The 22322-nt window shown below is 43.7% G+C and overlaps 1 protein-coding gene across 1 annotated transcript in view; it reads left to right on the plus strand.

The window, feature by feature from the left end:
- ACSL6 (acyl-CoA synthetase long chain family member 6) overlaps nucleotides 1–22322 on the plus strand; it is a 56314-nt gene that overhangs the window by 25339 nt on the left and 8653 nt on the right. Inside the window, 18 exon segments of the mRNA XM_005418679.3 lie at nucleotides 85–305; nucleotides 1897–2011; nucleotides 2802–2866; nucleotides 3271–3372; nucleotides 3494–3593; nucleotides 4248–4426; nucleotides 5287–5319; nucleotides 6297–6348; nucleotides 11276–11349; nucleotides 14197–14274; nucleotides 16831–16965; nucleotides 18063–18197; nucleotides 19922–20017; nucleotides 20836–20908; nucleotides 21311–21399; nucleotides 21949–22065; nucleotides 22304–22320; nucleotide 22322. The exon segment at nucleotide 22322 is cut by the window's right edge and continues 117 nt beyond it. Of these exon segments, the coding sequence (XP_005418736.1) occupies nucleotides 111–305; nucleotides 1897–2011; nucleotides 2802–2866; nucleotides 3271–3372; nucleotides 3494–3593; nucleotides 4248–4426; nucleotides 5287–5319; nucleotides 6297–6348; nucleotides 11276–11349; nucleotides 14197–14274; nucleotides 16831–16965; nucleotides 18063–18197; nucleotides 19922–20017; nucleotides 20836–20908; nucleotides 21311–21399; nucleotides 21949–22065; nucleotides 22304–22320; nucleotide 22322 (1656 nt within the window). The 5' untranslated portion in view covers nucleotides 85–110.

Below are 22322 nucleotides of genomic sequence, written 5' to 3' on the forward strand. Positions count from 1 at the left end.
CTCCTCTTCCCTGAGCCCCGCGCTGCCTCTGCCCATCCTCAACCTGACCTCACCCGACCTGACCCATCCTTGTGGCTCTTGCAGAGGTTGCAGTTTCGCTGGTGGAGAAGATGCAGGCTCAGGAGATCCTGCGGAGCCTGCGGCTGCCCGAGTTCGATGACCTCAGCCAGTTCTTCCGCAACCTGCCGGCCACGGCGCTGGTGGGCCTGGGCGCCTTCGCTGCCGTCGTCGCCTACTGGTTCGCCAGCCGGCCGCGCGCCGTGAAACCGCCCTGCGACCTGAGCATGCAGTCGGAAGAAGTCGAGGTGAGGGCAACCCCGGCTGGCTTTCCCCAAGATCTGCATGCCTGGAAGTCACAGAAGGGATTGGGTGGCAAGGGACCTTAAAGATGATCTCATTCCAGCCTCCTGCCATGGGCACTAGATCAGGCTGTTCCAAGCCCCATCCAGCCTGACCTTTGACACTTGCAGGGACAGGGCTGCCACAGTTTCTCTGCACAACCTGTGCCAGGGCCCCACCACCCTCACAGGAGAGAATTGATTTCTAGCATCTAATTTAAATCCACTTTATTTCAGTGTGCAGCCATTACCTCTTGTTCTGTCATTATGTGCCCTTGTAAAAAGTGCCTTTCCAGCCCCTTTCATTAAGGTCTCCCCAGAGCCTTCTCTTCTTCAGGCTGAACAACCCCAACTCTCTCAGCATTTCCTCATAGGGTAGGTGTCCCATCCCCCTAACCACCTTCATGGCCTCCTCTGGACTTGTTTCTACGGATCTGTGTCCACAGGGCACGCCAGAAAGGCTTTGTTGTTGTTGTTGTTTTGGTAGTTCCCCAACCTCATCCTGAAATCAATCATGTAATGCACTGTGCCAGGGATCACTTCACCCCATCACTTCACCTTTTCCTGTAAACTAGAATACAGCATGTTATTCTCTCAAATTTTCAGTTAAATTTTGGTCTTAGCTTTGCTCAACCATCCATGGCAAAAAATTAGAGGCACTGCCATTGAATGGGAGAAACAACTGAAAGGCAACAGCTGATGTGATCAGATCACCTGGCACTCTTCATATGTGCCCATTGCTGAATTTGGTGCTGCAAACTTGGTAATAGTAAGAAAAAGTAAACCTGAATCCATACTTAGAGGCTGAAGAGTTACTAATTGTTATCCTTGCAAAAGGCTTTAATGATATGGCTCTGTCGTAAAGAACGGAAATATTTCTGAGTATTGTCTCCACTTATTTTAATATCTGAAAGTGGGATGAGAATTTTTAAAGCCTTTTGTGATTTTCCCTCTAAGACATCATTGTCTTTAATTGCAACAGCTTTTTAAAAGGGTGGGAAGAATTAACATTTTTCAAGATAGTTTTTCCCTGTGATTAGGGCTTTAGTTGTTTTTTTTTTTTTTTTTGCTCCCAGTGCAGTCCTGGTTTGCTCATTCTCATCCTGGTTGCCCACTCCTAAAACACCTCTGCTGAGCTCATGGCGCTGGGGGCTGGGCTCTGCCTTGGTCTGTTCTTCATGTTGGCCTGGATGTCCTTGTGGAAGTGCTCATGGTGCTAGTCCTGAAGACCTGGGGAGCCCAGTTGCTTCCCCCAGCACATCCCCACTCCATTCCTTCCAGATCCATAATTCCTTATTAAACTCCCTAGGGAAATATCAATGATCTCAGTGACAATGAGCTGGGTCAAGTGTTCCTCTGTGACCAGAGGGCTCTCCGTATCCCTGAGGTGCTGAGGTCAAACCCCTCTGACATCCCTGTGGGTCTTGGGGCAGGTGGTGGTCACAGAGGTCTTGCTGGCATTTGGGGAGTGTGCTGCTTTATGGTGGGGGTTTCCCCATCTCCCACCCCGGAGCAGTGCTGCTGGCTGTGTCATTTTGTGTCACCTCATCTCATACAGGGCCTGGCCGGGGCGCGCCGCTCGGTGATCGGGGACAGCCCACAGCTGCTGACGCACTACTACGATGATGCCAGGACCATGTATGAGGTCTTCAGGAGGGGATTCAACATCTCTGGTGAGATCATAGGGGTGAGGAGGCCTAGGAGCAGAAGTTGGGAGAGGTGGGAACCAGACCATGCAGGTGTTCTTACCCCATGGTCACTGGTATTGTCACAGAGCTCTCATACACTTGAGAGACATCCCTTCTCACTCCAAAGAGCCATGATGACTCTTCCATGCTCTACCATAACTATTTCCATGTCTGCTGTTTATGGTGTCCTGCCTCACTGAATGCAACAACGTCATGGTCAGATTAGTATTTTTGGTACTATAAAAAACCCCAGTAGATCTGCATATATTCTGCCCCACAAGACAGGGGTAAATGAAGGACTCAGTAGGTGTATGGAGGAATGGATTTCTGCAAGTAGATACCATTAGCAAATTATTCAAACTTTTCAAATTTTCATCTGGTCATGCACTGCTGCATGTTGTTGTACCTTCCTCCAGAGTAGGCTGGGCTAAATATAGTCGTTTTCACCTTTTTAAATCAAAAGGCAGTGGAAGTAGTGGGATGAGTGTCCTTATCAGACACTAATGCTCATGTGACGTTTGGAGAAGTGTCTCTCAATGAGGCTGTTTGGGGCAAACTGCTGCTGTCAGTGGGGAGGACTGAAGCCTTTTTGGAGGATCCCAGCAACTCATCTCCCATCAGATGCACTTGTGTGTGTAGTTTGCTGGAGACTGCTGTGAGAACCAACCCATTAACTATGGATTTACTCCTGGAGGGCTCCCCCACATCATGGCCCCATGTGTTAACTCCTGGCACTGCCTCCCCATAACTCATCATCTCTGCTTGTGTCTTTCAGAGAATGGCCCCTGCCTGGGCTTCAGGAAGCCCAAGCAGCCCTACCAGTGGCTGTCCTACAAGGAGGTGAGCTGGATGTGGCACCCACTGTGCATCGTCTTCCCCTGCCCAGCACAAGAAGGGGTGTTGGGGTGCCTGCATGTTAGACCAGGGCCTTGCTCATGCACTGTGTGATGCTTCCTGCTGTCCCCGCCCTGGCACATCCAGATGTTACATGGGTGTGTCAGCTTTCAGGGGCTGGCTCCATGCCATGAGCCCACTCCTGAAAGCAGCTCTGAGGCACTCCGGAGCCATGGGGCATCACCGACTTCATCAACTGCTAGTCAGCTAATGATGGTTCATGATAACATAAAAATTGGACTTTTAGATAGGAAATACAATAATTTGAGAGCCTCCCTGTAAGTCTTGGCTTAATTTGGTATTGTTTATATTCCTCTTTTTTAATGTATTTTTTCCTCTCCAAATTCCAGGTGGCTGAAAGAGCAGAAGCTCTGGGTTCAGGCCTTTTGCAGCAGGGCTGCAAGCCATCCACGAAGCAGTTCATTGGTGTCTTTGCTCAAAACCGCCCAGAGGTGAGATTTTATATCCAACTTGATATTGTATTAATAATGTTCCTGACCTGTCAGCTTTTTCTCACATTATATCTGCTCTCGTGGCCCCTTCTCACCTTTGTGCTTCCATGTTCTCCTTCAGTGGATCATCTCTGAGCTGGCTTGCTACACCTATTCCATGGTGGTGGTTCCCCTGTATGACACCTTAGGTCCTGGAGCCATTCGGTACATTGTCAACACAGGTAACATCCAAACTGATGTGATCTCAGTTCTGTTGCTCAGAAGGGTTCATTTTCTGCTTCTAAAAGAAAAATGATCATAGAATCCCAGAATGGTTTGAGTTGAAAGGGACTTTAAAGCTCATCTGGTTCCAACTCCCTCTTCATTGGCAGGGACACATTATACCAGGTTGCTCCAAGCCTCATCCAGCCTGGCCATGAACACTTCCAGGGATGGGGCATTGTAACTTGAATTCACTTAGAGAGGTTCCTGAGAAGCTGTGTGTCCCTGTGCTGCCTCTGTTGCATTTTCCACATGCCCAGTTGTGCATAGCCATGGATAAGGGCTGCTCTGGATGTGGGAATTACTCCATGGCCACCCACTCCCGTGTTGCTTGATATTTTGCCTCCTAGATTTTTTAATGCATGTGGGGAGCAATTTTAATATTTTGAACTGACTCCCAGAATAATCATAAATGTCAGCTACAGCTTCGTCGTTGACTTGGGTTAGCTAAGACTGCATTTTTTCCTCATTTTTCAAGAGAAGCATGTGCTGTATGCTGGGATTTCTGGTGTAGCCTGGAGTGACTATCAGAACTGATATAGTGTTAGCTATGAGCTAATCTTGCATTAAAGAAGATTTAGGGCAAACAGCTTGTTTGGCTGTTTTTCTTGCAGCTGACATTTCCACGGTCATTTGTGACAAGCCTGAAAAAGCCAGGATACTCCTTGACCACGTGGAGAGGAAAGAAACACCAGGCCTGAGGTCTATCATCCTGATGGACCCATTTGAGAAGGAGCTGACAGAGAGAGGGAAGAGTTGTGGGGTTCGCATCCAGACCATGCAGGAGGTGGAGGTGAGTTTGCTCTCTCTCCCCTTCTATTATTTTTTGTAACATCTGTAAAAAGACAGTACAATGCACAGGGACTTGTGAATTGTGCGCCAGGTTCAGTGTCTGGAGAACACAAAAGAGCAACTTGTGGCTGATAATGCTGATGCTTGGTGCACTTGCCTCTTGGTGTTATTCCTTTTTGGTAGCAGAGCCAACATTTCAATTCTTGATCCTCAAATATGCTATCAGCTGCTACTTAAGCATGGGAAGGGGGGGGGTGTTATTTGAGACATTGTCCTCATACAATGTTACCAATAAGTAAAACTTTACAAACGGAAGGCCTTGTAAAATCATGGCTCAGGCCTGTTACTTTGGCTAAGTAGAAAAGGGCTGTGGGAAAGAGACTCAGCTGAATTAGGGGTAGAAAAACAAGTTATGCAACCATTGTGTGTTCACATTGTGCTATATGGTGGATGGTTGAATTATGTTGGTTATGTTCTAAAACTATGTAACTGATAATGGGCAAACTGCTTAAAAAGGCCGGGTTTTTGCAATAAAGAAGCTCTCCTTTGCACCTGCCTGGGGACTCTGCATCACTGCAGATCCTCACCCACACTACAGGTAAGCCTACAGCCTCACACTTGTTTCAAACACCCTGGATGCAGCTCAACCAACCCAAACACTACTTGAAATCCAAGGAAGGCACTGCAGTTGAGGCAAGAAACTCAGGATAATGAAGATGGCCTCATGACTTCATGACCCAGTTCCAGCTAGGAATTTGCTTTAGCTCATACCCTCCCTTAGTGGTTTGCAGATTATTAGCAAATGGGTTACACTGTAGGAATTAAGGTGGAAATCACTTTTGTTACTTTCATCTCTTCCAGGACTGTGGCCGTGAGAATCGACATGTGCCTGTGGTGAGTGTTGGCTTGTTGCTTTTCCCACTTACAACTGCAGCAGAAGGGACCTTAAAGCTCTTGTTCCATCCCCCTGCCATGGGCAGGGACACCTTCCATGGGTGCTTGGTTGTTCCAAGTCCTGTCCAATCTGGCCTTGAACATTTCCAGGAATGGGACAGCCACAGCTTCCCTGGGCAGCCTGTGCCAGAGCTTCACCACCCCCATAGGGAACAATATGCAGTATTTCCTTCATTCCCTCTACCTGGAACACTTAACTGAGATAGCTCATCCTGTTATGAATGTGTTAATGGGACAGTAATTAAATGCCATTGTTAAGCTACTCTAATTCCACTACCTTACCCTGGTGGCACTGGGGGAATGTCTCTGTACCCTTCACTTTCTGCTGGGGTTCCTATAGTTCAGAAGCACTACTTGGCAGTATTTATATGGGATATTTTAGGAAAATTGCTTTGATATTTTTCACTGGCTGCTCATATTCATACAAAACTCTGAAAAGCAGCTTCTGATACTCAAGCTGTTTATTTAATCATTCATGACCCAAAATAGTGTACATATAGGGTGGTGCTGAGAATACAGAGATGCTGCTGGAAATGGGAACAATCAGCAGCTTTGGAATCTTGTCCCCTGGTGTGGAGTTCTTTCCAGAATTGACCTGGAAATTGATGAATTATCTCAAGCTGTCCCACTTGTCTAAAGATATAGGTGGTGGATTGGAAAATGCTAACTGTGAGACAAACACTAAAGCATGCCCTTAGTGCAGCTGGAACACAGCATAAAGGGAGGAATAGAGCCTGCATCAGCTGAAGAAACCTGGTTATACATGCTGAGGGGAATTATAGCTTTTTTTTTTTCTCTTGTCAGAGCAAAAACATAATTGGTTTGATCTTTAGGTTTCTACAATGTCAACAGTCTCTACCACTGACACATCTGCATTTGACTGATGTGATTTTCTTAATCTCCTTTTGTATTTCTAGCCTCCTCGACCAGAAGATCTGTCAATTGTCTGTTTTACTAGTGGCACTACAGGTAAAAGAGGCATTTTAATCTAGAAATGTTAGAATATCTTATGAAATTAAATATTAATCCAACCTCAATACATACAAACCTGCTGTTATACTCATATGGTAATGATATTTCTAGGCATTTTTAATATTTAAGAATGTATAGGTTTATATACTTCTGTAGATTGCAAATTAAAAATAACAATATATTTATTTTTCAATTGAATTCTCTGACATATACTTTGCCAGTATGATTTTCCAGTTGTCTGAAAATCCACCCATGTGTCTGCTTCCCATTTTGTTGTGTAGTTGTGAAGTACTTGGTTGATTGGTATTTATCTTTTGCAAATGTTTTTTAAAAGAAACCAAAAAATGTGGTTCCAGAGCTTTCCATTCTCTGTATCCTAAGCACATTGATGTCTCCAGCCTAACCAAGGTCCTTGTCACCTCCTCTTCTTGTGTGTTGCTCATCACACCAAGTTCTGGAGAGGTTTGGGATGAGCCTGGTGCTGGTACTCGTGTGCTGCTGGCCTCTTTTTTCTTGGACAGAGGGGCAGAATCATTTTCCTGCCTGTTCTTAGCAGAGGCAGGTCTTTCTCCTCTCTTCAGACCCTGGTTTTCATCAGCTTGCAGGAATTTCCTCCTCTTGAGAGCTCAGCCTCTTGCCCTCCCTGAAAGCTGTGTGGGCAGATGCGCAAGGCATCACTGCTTGGGACACTGCTTTCACACTTGTCTGCAGAGAAGGTCTATGCTCCAGGCACTGCTGGAGCAGCTCTTCCAGATCCACCTGTGCTCTTGGGATTGCCTAATGCTTGGTCCTACACCACAGCACCCTCAGTTTGGTGTCAGCAGAAGATGCTGGGAGCTGCTGGTGCTCCTCAGATGGCGGGTCAGGCTGAGCATGAGGGAACATCTTCATCCTCCACCTCCCAGAAAAGACTTGTGCTTCAGACCAGGTAGGCAACTGCTTTATCAGCTCCAACTACAAGCTCAAGATGTATTAAAAGGGCTTGGGTATTTTACCTTTGTGTATGGTCCTTAGATTAGATATCTGCACTTCAGACTGCTCTGGGCAGAGCACTGAGGGAAAGGAGCCTGTGACTGCTCTGTTCCAGCACTGGGAATTCCTAAATGGGAAGGACTGACCTCAGTGCTGGACATGAGCATCACAGTCATGTTCAGAGTGAGTGCAAAGTGGCTGGGCACAAATGGGAGCAGTGGAAATGGAAGGAGCCATGCTGTGGATGCAGCAGGGCACAGTGTGTTTCTGTATATGTTCAAGTGCAGAGCAATTATTTTTCAAGTCATGTTATTGTTGATATTTTTATTTCTAAATAAGAAATTCTGCAATTATTCTTCAAGTCACGTTATTGTTGACATTTTTATTTCTAAATAAGAAATTCTGCACAGAGAAGGTTTCTTTTGATTTTCTTTTTCATTTGCAGATTCAATCATGGGCCAGTTTCCGATTTTGTGCTTTTCTTAGAAACATGCCCAGAGTTACAGAAATAGGACAACCAGGAAGTTCATTTCCCTTCTCCCATCCAAATCAGAGATTTCCAATTTTGCAAATCATCTCAAACTGAACCCGCTCATAACAATGACTTGTGATGCATGAGCCCATCCTCTGCTGCTGCAGGACTTTGCACATCACTCTCTGCCTTTTCCAGAGGTTACATCAACACTCTGGTCTGTTTTCTACATTGTGCTTTGATGTAAGAGTTTTATATAGCCCATGTAATTTTTAGTGACTAAATTTAGAATTTTCTTCCAAAGGATATATTCTCTAGGGCTTTTCCAATTCCAAAGGGCTTTAAATATTTTTGTACGGTGTGAAAAAAAATCTCTGCTCTGGAATTTGTCACCTGAAAATTGTAGAATTGCAAAGAATTCCCCAGGACCAGACTTTAACACTTGCTTTTCTTTGACAGGATCAGATGCCCCAATGCCTCCTCAGGGAGAAAAGAGAGGCTGAGGTTGCTGATCTTGGATGACAAGAGCAACTTCCACGGCTGTGCCAAGAAGCCATCAGCACTTGGAAATGGGCCAAAGATATATAGATATCCCCAATATGTCAGGATACAATTTTTCATGTTGGCTACCAGAGAAATCAATCAACTGTCATTCCCTCAAGGATCCACTGATCAGGTGGATAAAAATTGCTTCCCAGTGGTTTCTTCCAGCCTGGCCAGTGCATGTTCCTTTTTGTCAGAGGTCCTCAGGGGAGGAAAGTGCTTGCATCCCAGAATGCTGATGGAGCACACCATCACATTTGTGCTGGAGCACTTGAAAGACCCTTTTGGCAATGTGGAAAAGGTTCTTCTATTCTTTTAAAAGTTCTACTATTGCTTATGAGAACTACCAAACAAGCCTGGCCTCCAAGATAAGGAGGCCTTAACATTCCTTGGTTATTGATGGATTGCAAGGTATTAATTCTGTAACAGGAAACTCCCTGGGCCTGTCTTTGTGAGGAAATTCAAACAAGAGCAGTGTTACAGAAATGGCATTGATTTTTTAAATAGAAGAGCAGCATCCCTGCCAACCCTCTTCTCTCAAAGTGGTAGTTCTGGGAAAGAGCTCATAGAAAGGGGCACCTATTTTTACTAGGTTAACTCTTAGAACTACTAAGGAAGGTTAAAGCTTACAGGAGTCCCCCAACCCAAAAAGCTGCAGCTGTCCCATAACAGCATGGTTTGTTCTGGATTTCTCCTGATGGAGGCTCTCCTGGCTCCAACACTGCTGCTCTGCTTAGACACCATCATCACTGCAGCCTGTCCAGGGTGTTGAGCCTGTGCAAGAAGAAGGATGCAGAAGGAGTCAAGATGTTAACACTGCTTCCAGGCATGGCAGAGGTACTGGATCTGCATTCAGGTCAGAGGTGGAGTGAGTAAATGAGTCAAACATCTGAGAAATCTCATAGAATCATGGAATAGTTTGGCTTGGAAGAGACCTTCAAAGCATGCCTAGTTCCAATTCCCAGCCACAGAAAGGGACACTTTCACCTAGACCTGTTTGCTCCAAGCCCCACCCAGCCTGGCACTGAACACTTGAAATCCTCCAAAAAACATCTGAAGAATTTTGTCAAGGTGCAGGGACCAGATGTGTGCCAGAGGACACAGTTTTGAGTTTCCAAACCAGTACTGAGCAAATCCTCTCCACTGTGACACTGCAGGAGCACAGCTGCTTCTAGAACTGCAGGGGCTGAGCACCAGTGTTTGGCTGGGCACATCTCGGTAACACAAGTGATTTTGGAGTCATGATGAGTATGCACAACTGACACCTGTTCACGGACTTTTCTTGGAGCCTGGATCCATGTGTGCACCCAGCTGTGAAAATACCCTGCCAGGCTGGTTTGGCACCTGTAAGCCTGGTTCACCATGTTGGCATGGGAGCAGCCATGGCTGGCAAAGCTGTCAGCTTCTCCCCTGAACTTCAGATGGGACCAAACCAACCTCCTGTGCATCATCTTCATCTGCAAGTGTTTGGGACTGAATTACTCAAGGCACTTGGAGCCGCAAATAGGGATTTTCAGTATAATATATTGTGTTAAAAATATCCTGCTCTATTGCAATAAATGTATGCAACAATTGCTGTTTGTGCCTGCCTTTAATTATTTGGGAGGCTGAATAGGAGTGATGGTGGTGCTGCTGGCAGGACAAAGGGCTCAGTGCTGAGTGTGCCCATGTCTGTGCCCATGCCCACACTGGAGGGCTGCTAGCAGCACAGCCCTCAAACTATTTGGAAATGAGAGGATTAAACATACTTTCCTATGCTGAAACATATACACAAAGCACCACAGTCTCTTCCTAATCTGAGCCAGACAGAATGAAATTCTGGCTGGTTTACCTTTTTGTTGCATTAACTGAAGGAGCTTTGCCAGGCTGCTCGTGTCCACTGTTCTGGGGACACATTGGGCACCTGCAGGTAAAGCTCCCCTGATCTGCCTTTGCACAGAGCAGCAGGAAATACGTGGCAGTGGTGTGATGGAATTAAAACAATCTGCTTAAAAACATGTTGGAGAGAAAGAGGCTGGCCCCATAATCTTCATTTGAGCTGAGCTACACCTTATTTTCACAAGTAAAGCCTTGGAGGGTGATGAAAAGGGACAGTGCTGTGATAGGAGGATGTGCAGAGCCCTCCATGCCACTTTTTTGTGAACATGGAGGTTCCAGCCTGTGTATTTGCTGCTTAACAAACACTCTGTTTTGGTGTCCAAAAGATACGAAATGCAAGAGGTGTTCCATGGTCAGCTGACCGTGGTGTAAAATGAGTATAAAAAGGCAAATATTGGTGGTGCTGAGGTGCTTGCTGGTGGTGGATGAAATGCTGCAGGGGCAGTGCCCAGCTCTGGAACACAGCACAGGGGCTCTGCTGGCTCCCTAACAGGTTTAGGGCTGTCTTCAAGACACCTCTGCTGCTGATACTATTCATTACTTCCCTTAATTGTAGTCTCAAAGGGTCTTCTTGTAGCCTAATTTTTGCCTGCACTGCTCTGCATTTCTCAAGTTATTCAGAGTACTGGTTAAGTAAGAGTATAACAGCCTTTTGAACAGTGTTTCTTGGTGTTCAAGATTATTCTTAGTCAAAATCTGGATGAAATAAATCCTCCCAAGAGAGGCTGGAACAGCCAGCCAAGTCTGATGGCTGTGCTCATTGAGTGGCTCCATCTGAGCACTCTCAGAAATTGCAGTTGGGCTATTTCTGCTGGAACCTGTTTTCCAGAGTCTCCAAGAGAAATATTTCTGTTTGCAGTAGCATTTTATTAAGTTTTGAGTATTGAAGTGTTTTTGGTGCATATTAATGCACGGAAATGATGGTGAAAATTACATATGTTTTAAAATTGAAGAAGTGAACATAATATTTTAACCATTTATTGGTTTGGGGTTTTTTGTTCAGTTTTTCAAAGTTACCTTCTGGCTTATTCTTTAAACTCCCTCTCTGTTTCTTTTCAGGAAATCCCAAAGGTGCTATGCTGACCCATGGAAACGTGGTGGCGGATTTTTCAGGCTTTTTGAAAGTGACGGAGGTGATTACCCTGAGCTAGAAAACATTGCCATGTGCAGGTTGTGTGGGTTGAGCTGTGGCCCTGCATGGGCTGGAAGGATGCTCTTGCAGATAAAAGATGACATTTTTCCTGCTCAGAGGGCCAAATTCATGGGAATGGAGCAAGGCTGAATCTGCAGTACTGGAGGGCATTAAATCCTCTTTGCAGCTCTGGCTCCCAGGCTCTGTAGGGCACTAAGGGCTTCTGAGAAACAATGCTGACTTCTGTAAATGAATTCATTAACTCTTTTTGAAGAATTAGGAGAGCACACAAGCCCTGTACAATTGCAACTGGTGCTTGAAGAAGAGTTCAAGCTCCTCTTGTGCTCTGTGTGTCCCATTGTGCCCAAAAATGTTGCTATTTATTTGAAACCTCTCTGCATACAAAGTTTGTGTTTATTTATGTATATGTGTATATATATATTATCAGAATGGTTAATGGTTAATTTCATTGATATTCCAGTATATTTTAGTTTTTGTTATACATATTTCTAACAGAGCATAGCATAGTGCTGGACAAGTGCCTTTATAATCTGTTTCATACAACATGTGAACTCATGTTTAGAAACAATATAGGAAGCAAAATCAGTTGACCATGACATAGTAGGGATTTTATATATCTTATATAAAACAAATCTAAATAATCTAATTTCTGGCAGTGAACAGGAATTCTATAAAGTAGTTACATGCACATAGGATGGACAATTGGTTATCTCATACCCCTTACTGGTCTTATTGTTGATGTTGAAATTACTGAAGTTTTTTACTTTAATCCTGGAATTTTCTGAGATTTCTGGACCACTGGTGTAAAGAAACTGAGACATGTGATGTAAGAAATGCCACTGAACTCACATGTTCCAATGTTTGCAGGACTGTGTCTCCACAGTGTGCAGCACAAAATGCCAGTGAGGGCTACTCAGCATGGAGCTTCAGTGGCAGCAAGAGGCACAAATGGAAGCTGAGGTGTGGAGAGGCCTGAGCTTCTAAGGGCAGGCATTTATTTTGGAACAGCGCTAATTTAGAGCTGAGGGAACTTGGCATCTTCCAGAACTGGTCCACTAAAATGGATTTAGTGTTTGCTGATGGAGTGGGACCCTGATTAATCTCAAAGGTATCAGATTGAGCCCCAAGTCTGGTGTGATTGTAAATTTATCTCTAGTCATCAGACCAATGCTAGCAGAGAGTAAATGCCTGTAGCTGATTGACAAGATTTGGGTAATGTCTGACCATAGTAATGAAATAGAGTAAAGTGTGAAACATTTGAAAGTAGTATAAATTAAAGAAACAAAATGAGAAGTCCTGTGGGTTTGTTGTTTACCAGTTCTTGTGGCAGTTTTGCTTAGTTCAGTGATTTTTACAAACCAAATGTATTTTTAAGCCAGAGCTTTATTATAAGGTTGTTCTCAAATACCAAGAAGCTGTTTGCATTTTTACATTTAACTGGACAACTGTGCCAACTGTGAAATGCTATTCAATGGCATAATTTTGGTCTGATTTAAAACCAGATTATTTTGTCTGGGCTCTAACAGCAGTAATTAAAAAACCCTGGTTGATATTAAAGGTTTTGCATTACTGTGCTTGCAGAAAATGAAGCCAAATTGAAATAATGTATAAATAGATCTGCAGGCCCTAATGGCTTCATTCAGACTGACAGACACAATAATATGAAATGGGATGCTGAGAACACCCCAATGCTGTTTGACTTTGGTAGGTGATGGCTGGGAGGCCATACCCAAATCTGACCAGCCCAGATTTAACTTCAATAAAATATCCCCTGAGGGATGGACTCCTGTGTCTGCCTCCACTGTATCCCAGGTCATGGGCTATTGATTCCTTCTGAGCAGTGGAGTTGCAAGTGGGTATAAACTGTTAATATTGTGAGCTGATAGATTTTTATACCCATTTTCCACTAACCACTGGCCTTGATGCAAATTATTGGGTAGTCAACCTTTCAGTTTTTCTAATCCATAATATTACAGCAAGCTTTTCCTAGGAAATGCAGGTAGAAAGGTTATTTTCTTTTGGGGAATGAGTTAGGTGAGGCTCTTGAGGCCTTTGTTTATTCCAGTCTTCAAGAGAGAGTTAAAAACTTGGCAAAATTAAAACTTTGGTCACTTTTCTTCCCCTATTCCCTTCTTTCCCATCTGTGGGACAGTCATAATGCCCTTAAAATAATATTTTAATCATTTGAAATTATGAGAAACACTAACAGAAGTAATTTTGAAGCCTAAGATTAAATCATTAGTTTTCCAACACATTGATTCAAACCAATGATTAACCCAAGAAAAAGGAAAAAAATGGCTAATTTTGACTCTAGTAACACTGTGATTTTTGAATGGGCTGTATGCAATGTGGGAAAGTGCTGCTCCTGCAGAGCCCTGCTGGTGTCCAGGAGGCTCCTGCAGGTTAGCACTGGGATCCTGGGGGCTCCTGCAGGTTTGCACCAGGATCCTGCTGCCTGGCACAGCTGAGAGCACAAATCAGGGTCTCGGCACCTCCTGGTAGAAAGCAGTGAATAAAAATGGGATTCTCCATCAGGGTGAGCCTCCATTCCCAGCGAGAGCTGCGTGGGTACAATCTGCCTTCTGCCAAGGAGAGCCCTCTGCATTGCCCTGTGTGTACATCTCCGTGCTCTTTACTCCTCCTGCTAACTGAGCTCCATGATGCTGTGGCTTTAACGCTTCCCTGTGTCCGCCGCTCCCTCCTCTCTTGACAATCTTTACCCTTTTGCTCCTCTGGTGCCATTTTTCTTTTTATTATTTTATGACTTTCTTGTTGTCTTCCTGTCAGTGTTTCTTTCCTTTCTGTCTCCCATGCCCTCCACCTGCAGAAAGTGATCTTTCCGAGACAGGACGATGTGCTCATCTCCTTCCTGCCTCTGGCTCACATGTTTGAAAGAGTTATACAGGTAAGAAACCTGCCTGAACTGACGAGGCCTCGTGGGGCTCCTTGTGTTTTCTTCCAGAGTCAGTGGTCTCCTACTTGTGAGGATGTACACATTTCCTATTTGCCTTTAGCACACATGTTTGAGAGAATGGTACAGGTAAGGTCATGGTGTCAGTGGAAATCGTCTTTTTTCCACGCCAACAACAAAAAAATAAAATAAAATGAATAAAATACTAAATAACCAGCAATATCTTGTAGCACTAAAAAGGCTTGTACTCCAGAAGTGCCACGTGCATAACACTAGAGCCATGGTCTCAGTGACATGGCTGTGAGTCCAGAGCAAGGCCAGGAGAGTTTCCCAAGGTCTCCAGCTTACACCTGGCTCAGGGGTTGAAAAACTGCCCTTCAGCAATGAGCCAAACTCATGGCTCAGTCAGCTCATAGCTACTGCTACCTGAGCAATTTGTGGGACAGAGTTTCAAAGCACTCTAGGATGAGGTGTCGTGTGAGTCAAGATACTTTCATGCCAATTTCTACATCAGCTAAAATGATTTTTTTGCATAAATAACATGATCTGCAAAAAAACCCCAACCTGGCAGATACTGAAAAAGAAGAAATTGAGATCATGGTGAGACACATGATCCTCCTGGCAGGGCAGCATGTGGTGGCCGTTCACTGCAGCCTGTGTCCCCTGAGAATTATGGCAGATCCAAGCTCTTGCCAGCCCACAGAACTGACTCTGTGTCTCTTTTTGACTTGTGCTGCAGTTGGTGAGTTAGGCAAGTCAGGTGAGACAGTCACATCAGGTCTCCTGGCCTGAGAAGCTGTAAACTTAAAATAGATCCAGTATGTGAAGTTTGGATCTGGATCCAGTTGCAGCTCTGTACTTTCTCAAGGAGGCCTGTTTCAGGCTGAAAACACACTTTGAGTCAGACAGGCATCTGAATATAAACCTCCCACTTCTTAGTAACATCTGTGCCAAAAATAATATATTTTTCCCTGTTAAAACTCTCACAAATTGGAAGTAAAAGCCCATGAAAGATTTGGAGAATTACAGCCCAGCCTTTCTCCACCTGCAAGGCAAGGTGGTCAGTGTGCCAGCACTGTTCAGGCAAACAAGAATATAATTATTCAAAATTCATCTGATGGGTGGGCAGAAAGAAATTAGAAAAAAATGAAAATGCTTTCATTTCACAGGATGTTGCTGTACTGAAAGGGATAGCCTCCAAAGGATGTTCAGGTTCATCCTCCCATCTGAAACAGCTTAATATAAAGATTTTTTCAAAAGGGCTAAAAAGTAATTTTCAAAAGCATTTTGAACAGCAAGCACTGCATCAGTGTCCCTAGTTTTAGCCAACATTATTCATTCCTGTAATTTACAATTAAAATCATACAGATACATGCTTTAAAGCTAAAAATTTCTAGTTGTTACTTTCAATTCCCAATGAGCACACTGGTTACTTTGTTTTAAATTCATGTACAGTGTAAAGCACAGATTCAGCAGTGTGATTTTCATTAAACCCACATCACATGTGTAAAATTCCTGTAATTTCAGCTGATGGAGACAGTCTCCAACTGCCTGACCAAGCAGTGAGAGCAATTTGGTTAGTACTGCAGATTTTTAGGAGCTGCACAAAAGATGTGGATGTCTCTTAAGGAATTTTCAACTTTAGTCATTTGGGGAAGACAAGCCCACAAAAAGGAGCTGAAGTTTTCAGTCTACTCAGGAAGGCTGGGCTCAGCTCTGGTATCACAGGGGCACTTGCTGAGGACACTCTCTTCCATGCACTGTAAAACCATGGCAGAAGTGCTGGTCTCCAAATGTTCTTCAGTGACAAAATTCCAGACTGACCCAGTCTGTGCTGGCTCCTTGGCAGGGTTACTGGTTACCAGCTACCAGCTGGCTCATGGCCAGCAGCCCCTCTGCCCCATCTCACATATTGAGCTCCATTCTGCTGATGAGGAAAACACCCTGCTTTGTTTTCAAGTACAAGGATTCTGGATTTGTAGTTTCCATACAAATCAAGCACCTTTCATGAAGTGGGCTTCTATTTCTGGGATACAGGATCAGGCACTGTATTGCTAACGTAGTTTATATTGTTGTATTTAAACAAAACTAAAGTATTAACATCTAAAAATTGGCTGCTGCTCTGTGTTTTATGATGTTTCTTACTTTGCATTTCTGTATTGACGATAGGTCCTCATGCTGTGAGCTGCTATGGGAGGGCTGGGCTTTAGGAAAGCTCTGATCCAGACTCTGACCCTAACTGGGACTTCTCCATCCCCATATGCAGGGGATGAAGGGAAATCCCTTCTGAAAATTTTGATTCCTTGTTCTTCCAGAACAAGTGGTAAATTTGGTGGATGCTGAATTGCTTGTACTGAAAAATGCCCAGAACTATTTGGATATTTCTCTTCAGTGCAAAATTTATTGTTACTTTATTGTATTTCCAAAGTCCCATTTTTGCCACATTGCAGAGCAGAAATTCAGAAAAGGAGCTTCTGCGCTTGGGAGGAATGCTTTGCTTTGGGAATTGAAGGCCAAGGGGTTACATGTGTTCCTCTTTCTCCCCCTCAGTCTGTAGTGTACTGCCACGGAGGGCGAATTGGCTTCTTCCAAGGCGACATTCGCCTCCTGTCTGACGACATGAAGGCACTGCGGCCAACCATCTTCCCTGTCGTGCCACGGCTGCTGAACAGAATGTATGACAAGGTGAGCTGCATTTTGATTTTACTCTTTTTTGGAACAATGGAGTTTATGTCCCTTTACTACTCATGTGGAAGAATTCCCTTAGTCATGGAGATTTCTCAAGCAGATGACAGTATTTCTGCCTTGCTGCAGACACATTCTCACCCTGTGTAATGGATACAACTCCTTCAGTGTGTAAGTCTATTATAACTTACACAGACTCCAGACACAGCTATCACATATGAATATGAAATCCCTCTGTATTAGCCTCCTACCTTGTTCTCACTCAAATTACCAGATGTTTCTAGAGATACAGGATATTTTTCATCACAGAAACATCAGTCAAACCTGGTTGCACAAGGACTTTTTGTGCCCATCAACCAGATTTGAAACTCAAATCTCTTGTTCTGGTGGCAACAACAGCTGGAAATCAGAAATTTCAAAAAGCCTTTGAGGATTTAGGCAGTGTAAATGTGACAGTGGCTCTTGGATTTAGGAATCTTTAAAACTAAGGTAAAGGTATTGCAGGGTATTTAAGACAGGCACGTCTGGTCATCATGTTAAATCTGTTTGACTAGCTGGGAATATTTATTCCTCAGAAGATTTATCTGCTAAAGACAAGCTTAAGCACAAGCTATTGATGTAATTTTTCCCAAAGGTCAGGGCTTCTGTGCTTAATTAAGGGACAGGCACTGGGGGTTTCTCATTTGTTGAGGTGGAGTTTGTGCTGGTGCCTGATTTAGCTCAGGTAAATGCAGCCCCCATCACCACATTGGCCATCACTGATACCTGTTCATGTTGCTCATTCCCTGTTGCTCAGGTTGCATGAACTTCACTGAACCCTATCACAGAAATCATATATTAAGAGCAGTCTTGTCAATCTAGTTGGGGCCTGCACCACCATCCTGTCTTTTCCCCCCAAAGGAACCACGTGTGCAACAGGGAATGGAGCAAAACACATCATTCCTTTTTCCCCACTAACAACCCCCAGTGTAGCTTTGTTTACTTGTGTTGCAAATGTAACTGTGCCCACCTGGCTGTGTGGGTGTCATGGGGAGAAGAGGTGTTGATGTGCTCTCTCTCCTCTGTGACACCTCATCTGCCATCCCATGCTCCTGCAGATCTTCAGCCAGGCTGACACATCCCTCAAGCGCTGGATCCTGGAATTTGCGGCCAGACGGAAAAAGGCCGAAGTTCGAAATGGCATCATTAGAAATGACAGTTTGTGGGATAAACTTTTCTTTAATAAGATACAGGTAAGTGATTCAAGAAGTGAGTCTGAATTCAAAGAACTCTTGTTTCTTCTAGCAATGACTGGTTTTCTGACAAGGCAGTTTCAGACAGTAGGAAAAATTTCTTCATGGATAGGGTTGTCAAGTATTGGAACAGGCTGCCCAGGGGAGTGATGGGAGTGTTAAAAAAGGGGGTGGATGTGGCACTTGAGGACATGGTTTAGTTGTGAAGATGGTGCTGGGTTGATAGTGGGACTTGATGAGATTAGAGCTTTTCCAGCCTTAACAATTCTATGATTCCTTAAAGTCACTGTAGCCCACTTGCCTGATGATGAACTGTGGGCAGTCATTACTCACTAGTGAACAGCAGTCTGGAAAATGGAATAGAAGAAGGAAACTGAGCACAGTTTGTTGCTCGTGAAGTTTTGCCTTTTTTGTTTGTTTGTTTTTGTTTTTAAGCACCATGCATAATATCAAAATTTCAATTCTCCCAGGCATAACTTTCTAGAGGGAAATGGAGAAACACAAGGCAGATTAAGATGACATTTGCCACATTCCTCTTCAGCAGCACCAAGAAATCACTAATTTATGGAATAGTGCCAAAAATTTTTTGCAGCTCTCAAATAGCAACTGTACCCCTGCAGGGGAGGAAAGGTATCTAGGAACGAAATTCAGAAAGGTAGTCATGAAAAGGAGATCACTGATCAAAGAAATGCTGCTCCAAAGTTTTCTGGAAAATCTCAACAAATAGTATTGGATTTCGGGTTGGGTTGCAATTGGGTATATTCAAACCCACTTTTCTTCCTAGGAAAAGAATAAGGTTGTAAAGAAAAATGCACACATGAATCATGGTTTAGCAACCATGAATAAAGAAATCAGAATGCCCTTCTACTTCCCACACATCTCAGTAAAAAAAGAGATTAAATTGGCTTTAAACCAGGTTTTTCTGAGCTCTGTACTACTCCAGGAGGCTCTAATTACTTCATTTTTTTAATCGGATGACTTATCTGGAGACATGCCACTTTATTTTTAACTAAAGAAACTGACTGTACTTGTGGTCTGTGGATTAGTTGTCCTCAGTGTGCAAAGATAGCAGAGTTCACCCAGCCGGGAGCGAGCCAGGCTGCATATTGATGCAAGGGCTGGCGAGACGGGCAGACTCAGTCAGCAGTTGTTTTCTCTTGTGCTGGGTTTTCTTTTTTACTTCTAGAATAAAGAAAAGGAAATGAAGGGAGAGGAGAAAGAAGTGAAATAGGACACAGGAATTGATGTAATACCCTCCAGAAATATTTGAAGGTCATCAGCCTTAAAAAAGGGACAACGTTATTTTAGAGGGTTCGGGAGGCAATTCATTAAAACCAGTGAGGTGTAAATAAGCAAAGAAGACTGGATGGGGAAGAGTCTGTTTTTCCCAGCAGTTCCCAGAGCCAGGCACAGCAGTTGCAGGAGCTCAGGCTGAGCAGCTTGTCCTGCCAGGGACATGAGCACTCCTGTCTCTGTAGACTGAATGGGGCTTTATCCCTTAGGAAAGCTTCAGAGCTAGTTCATATTTCCACAGATGGCCACATCACAGAACCACAGAATGGCTGGGTTGGAAGACTCCTTGAAGTTCATCTAATTCTGACCCCCTGCTATGGGCAGGAAATCTTGCACATCTATCCTAGAGAGAGCATTTTGTGCAAGCTCATGGTTTTGCCATCTGCAGTAGCTTCTGATGCTTTCTTTTTTTTCCTCCTGCTACCAACCAGGCAAGTCTTGGGGGGTGTGTCCGCATGATAGTGACAGGTGCTGCCCCTGCGTCCCCGACCGTCCTGGGCTTCCTCCGCGCAGCCCTCGGATGCCAGGTGGGTTTGTGTGCCTGCTCAGGGATGTTCATCCACTGCTAGCAAAAGAACACCTGGTGTTTAGGAAAGGAGATGGGTTAGACCCTCAGAACTGCATTTAGGACAGCTGTACCAGGATGGATCGAACAGCAGGGCTTGGGGCAGCCACGGAGTCCTGGTACACCTGGGGCTCAGTGGGGTGGGAACAGCCCTGGGATGGCAGTAACAGGCAAGAGATGTTTTCACTTTGGGCATCTCCCAGAAAAACCCCACAGGCTTATCCCACCCACCACTCAGCACCAAATTGAGTATGTGAAATTGAATGTATTCGTCCATGTGGTGGGAACTTCATTACACAAGTTTTATTTTATATATAAATGGAGAGAGCTAATCCTCAGACATCAGCCTAACCCACCTGAGATGTCCCTGCATTATTTCTCTGTGAGAGAAAGCTCAGTGCAACTGAAAGGTCTCATTTGAGAGCCTAAAGTTAGTCAGAAAAAAAAAGTTGGATTTTCAAAATGTCCCACGAAAATACCTTTTTTCCCATTAATAAGTTCCTCTCATAGTGTAGCATATGTCCTGAATCAAAGGTTAAGTGCTCAACTCATCATCTCCCTATTTTCAATGATATAGAGCTGTGGTCTTTCCTAGTTATGTAAATGGAATTTTGTACACAGTAGAAGCCAGGGACAGTGTCCCCATGGCAAATGGGCAACCACACATTACAGCTGCAGGCTCAGTTCACAGGACTGTGCAATACAGGGCAATGCTTGGGATTTCAGTTTGTAATAGCAAAATCTTTTGGGATCTTTTAAAAATAGCTGTCTCTTTGTCAGGTTTATGAAGGCTATGGCCAAACAGAATGCACAGCTGGATGCACCTTTACAACTCCAGGTGACTGGACATCAGGTAATTATTTTCTTCCACCATATGAAGAAATAAAAGAAATGCACATTCCTTTAGGAAATTATGGACTGTAACATCAAGGCCAGGTTGTATGGGGCTTGGAGAAACCTGATCTTGTGGAAGGTGCTCCTGCCCATGGCAGGGGGCTGGAATGAGTTGAATTTAAGGTCCCTTCCAACCTAAACCACTCTATGCTATTTCAGGATAGATTTTATATCCAAAGAGGAGGTGTCGGTATTTAGTTTTAATAGTGCAAAACCTTAATTAAGTAAATTATTTCTGCATACAGACACAGCTCCTGCAAGAACATCCAGTGTATCTACAACTATGCAAGTAACTAATGATAAAATGCTAATTATTGTTTATAGGAGAGATGACAAGTGACTTGATAACTTTGATTTCCAGGTCATGTAGGAGCCCCTTTGCCCTGTAACTTAATCAGATTGAAGGATGTGGAAGAACTGAATTATTTTGCTTCCAAAGGAGAAGGAGAGGTAGCAAATCACATTTTTATATCAAATTCTCACTAGTTAACACTGTATGAAGTAGTTTATAGAAGCATTTGACCTTTGTAGCGTGCATGGTTGCTGATGGGTTACATTGTGAAATCAGGAGAGGAAAACGGAAGTTTAACAATAGAGCAGTAAAGAACTAATGAAAAAGGAGCTGTGGCAGTACTTCCAGCCTCATTCCTTAAACTGCTAAGACTGAATTAGTTCAGCTAAGAGCTGAATTGCTGTGATTGCTATGATTTCTGCATTGCTGTGATTTCTATACTACACAAAAATTAAACTTATTGAAATAATTTTGTTATTTTTAACTGCAAATGCAATGCAAATCAACTTCAAACAAATCAGTTTTGCAAACCCTACTTCATATTTCCATTAGCTTGAAAAAAATACATAGATAGTTTAATAACCCAATCTATTTTAGTTTCATGGAGCACAGTCATTAAAATATTTCAAATTTAGTGAGTTACTACTTAATTTATATTTATAGCAGAATAAAAAAATAATTCATCATCACCCCTGGTTGTTTTGCAGATCTGTGTGAAAGGACCCAATGTGTTTAAAGGTTACCTGAAAGATGAAGAGAGGACAGCTGAGGCACTGGACCAGGAGGGCTGGCTTCACACAGGAGACATTGGAAAATGGTTACCTGTGCGTACTGGACACACTCAGAGTTCTTATGGCAATTGTATTATCCCAAGTAAATTTTCAAGGACTGAACTTAGGTCTCCAAGCAGGTCTATCTTTACAAAGGATTGAGTTTATATTTGGCAGAATAAGCATTTGAAAGCACAACAAGCAATTGAAAACTCTGTTGAAGACAGACAGCTTGCTGAGCTTCTGTGGTTAAATAACTTCTCTGGGAATTCTCATTTCTTTCTCCTAACAGAATGGCACCCTTAAAATAA

This window comes from Geospiza fortis, unplaced genomic scaffold, assembly GCF_000277835.1.
Source record: "Geospiza fortis unplaced genomic scaffold, GeoFor_1.0 scaffold55, whole genome shotgun sequence".
NCBI lineage: Eukaryota > Metazoa > Chordata > Aves > Passeriformes > Thraupidae > Geospiza > Geospiza fortis.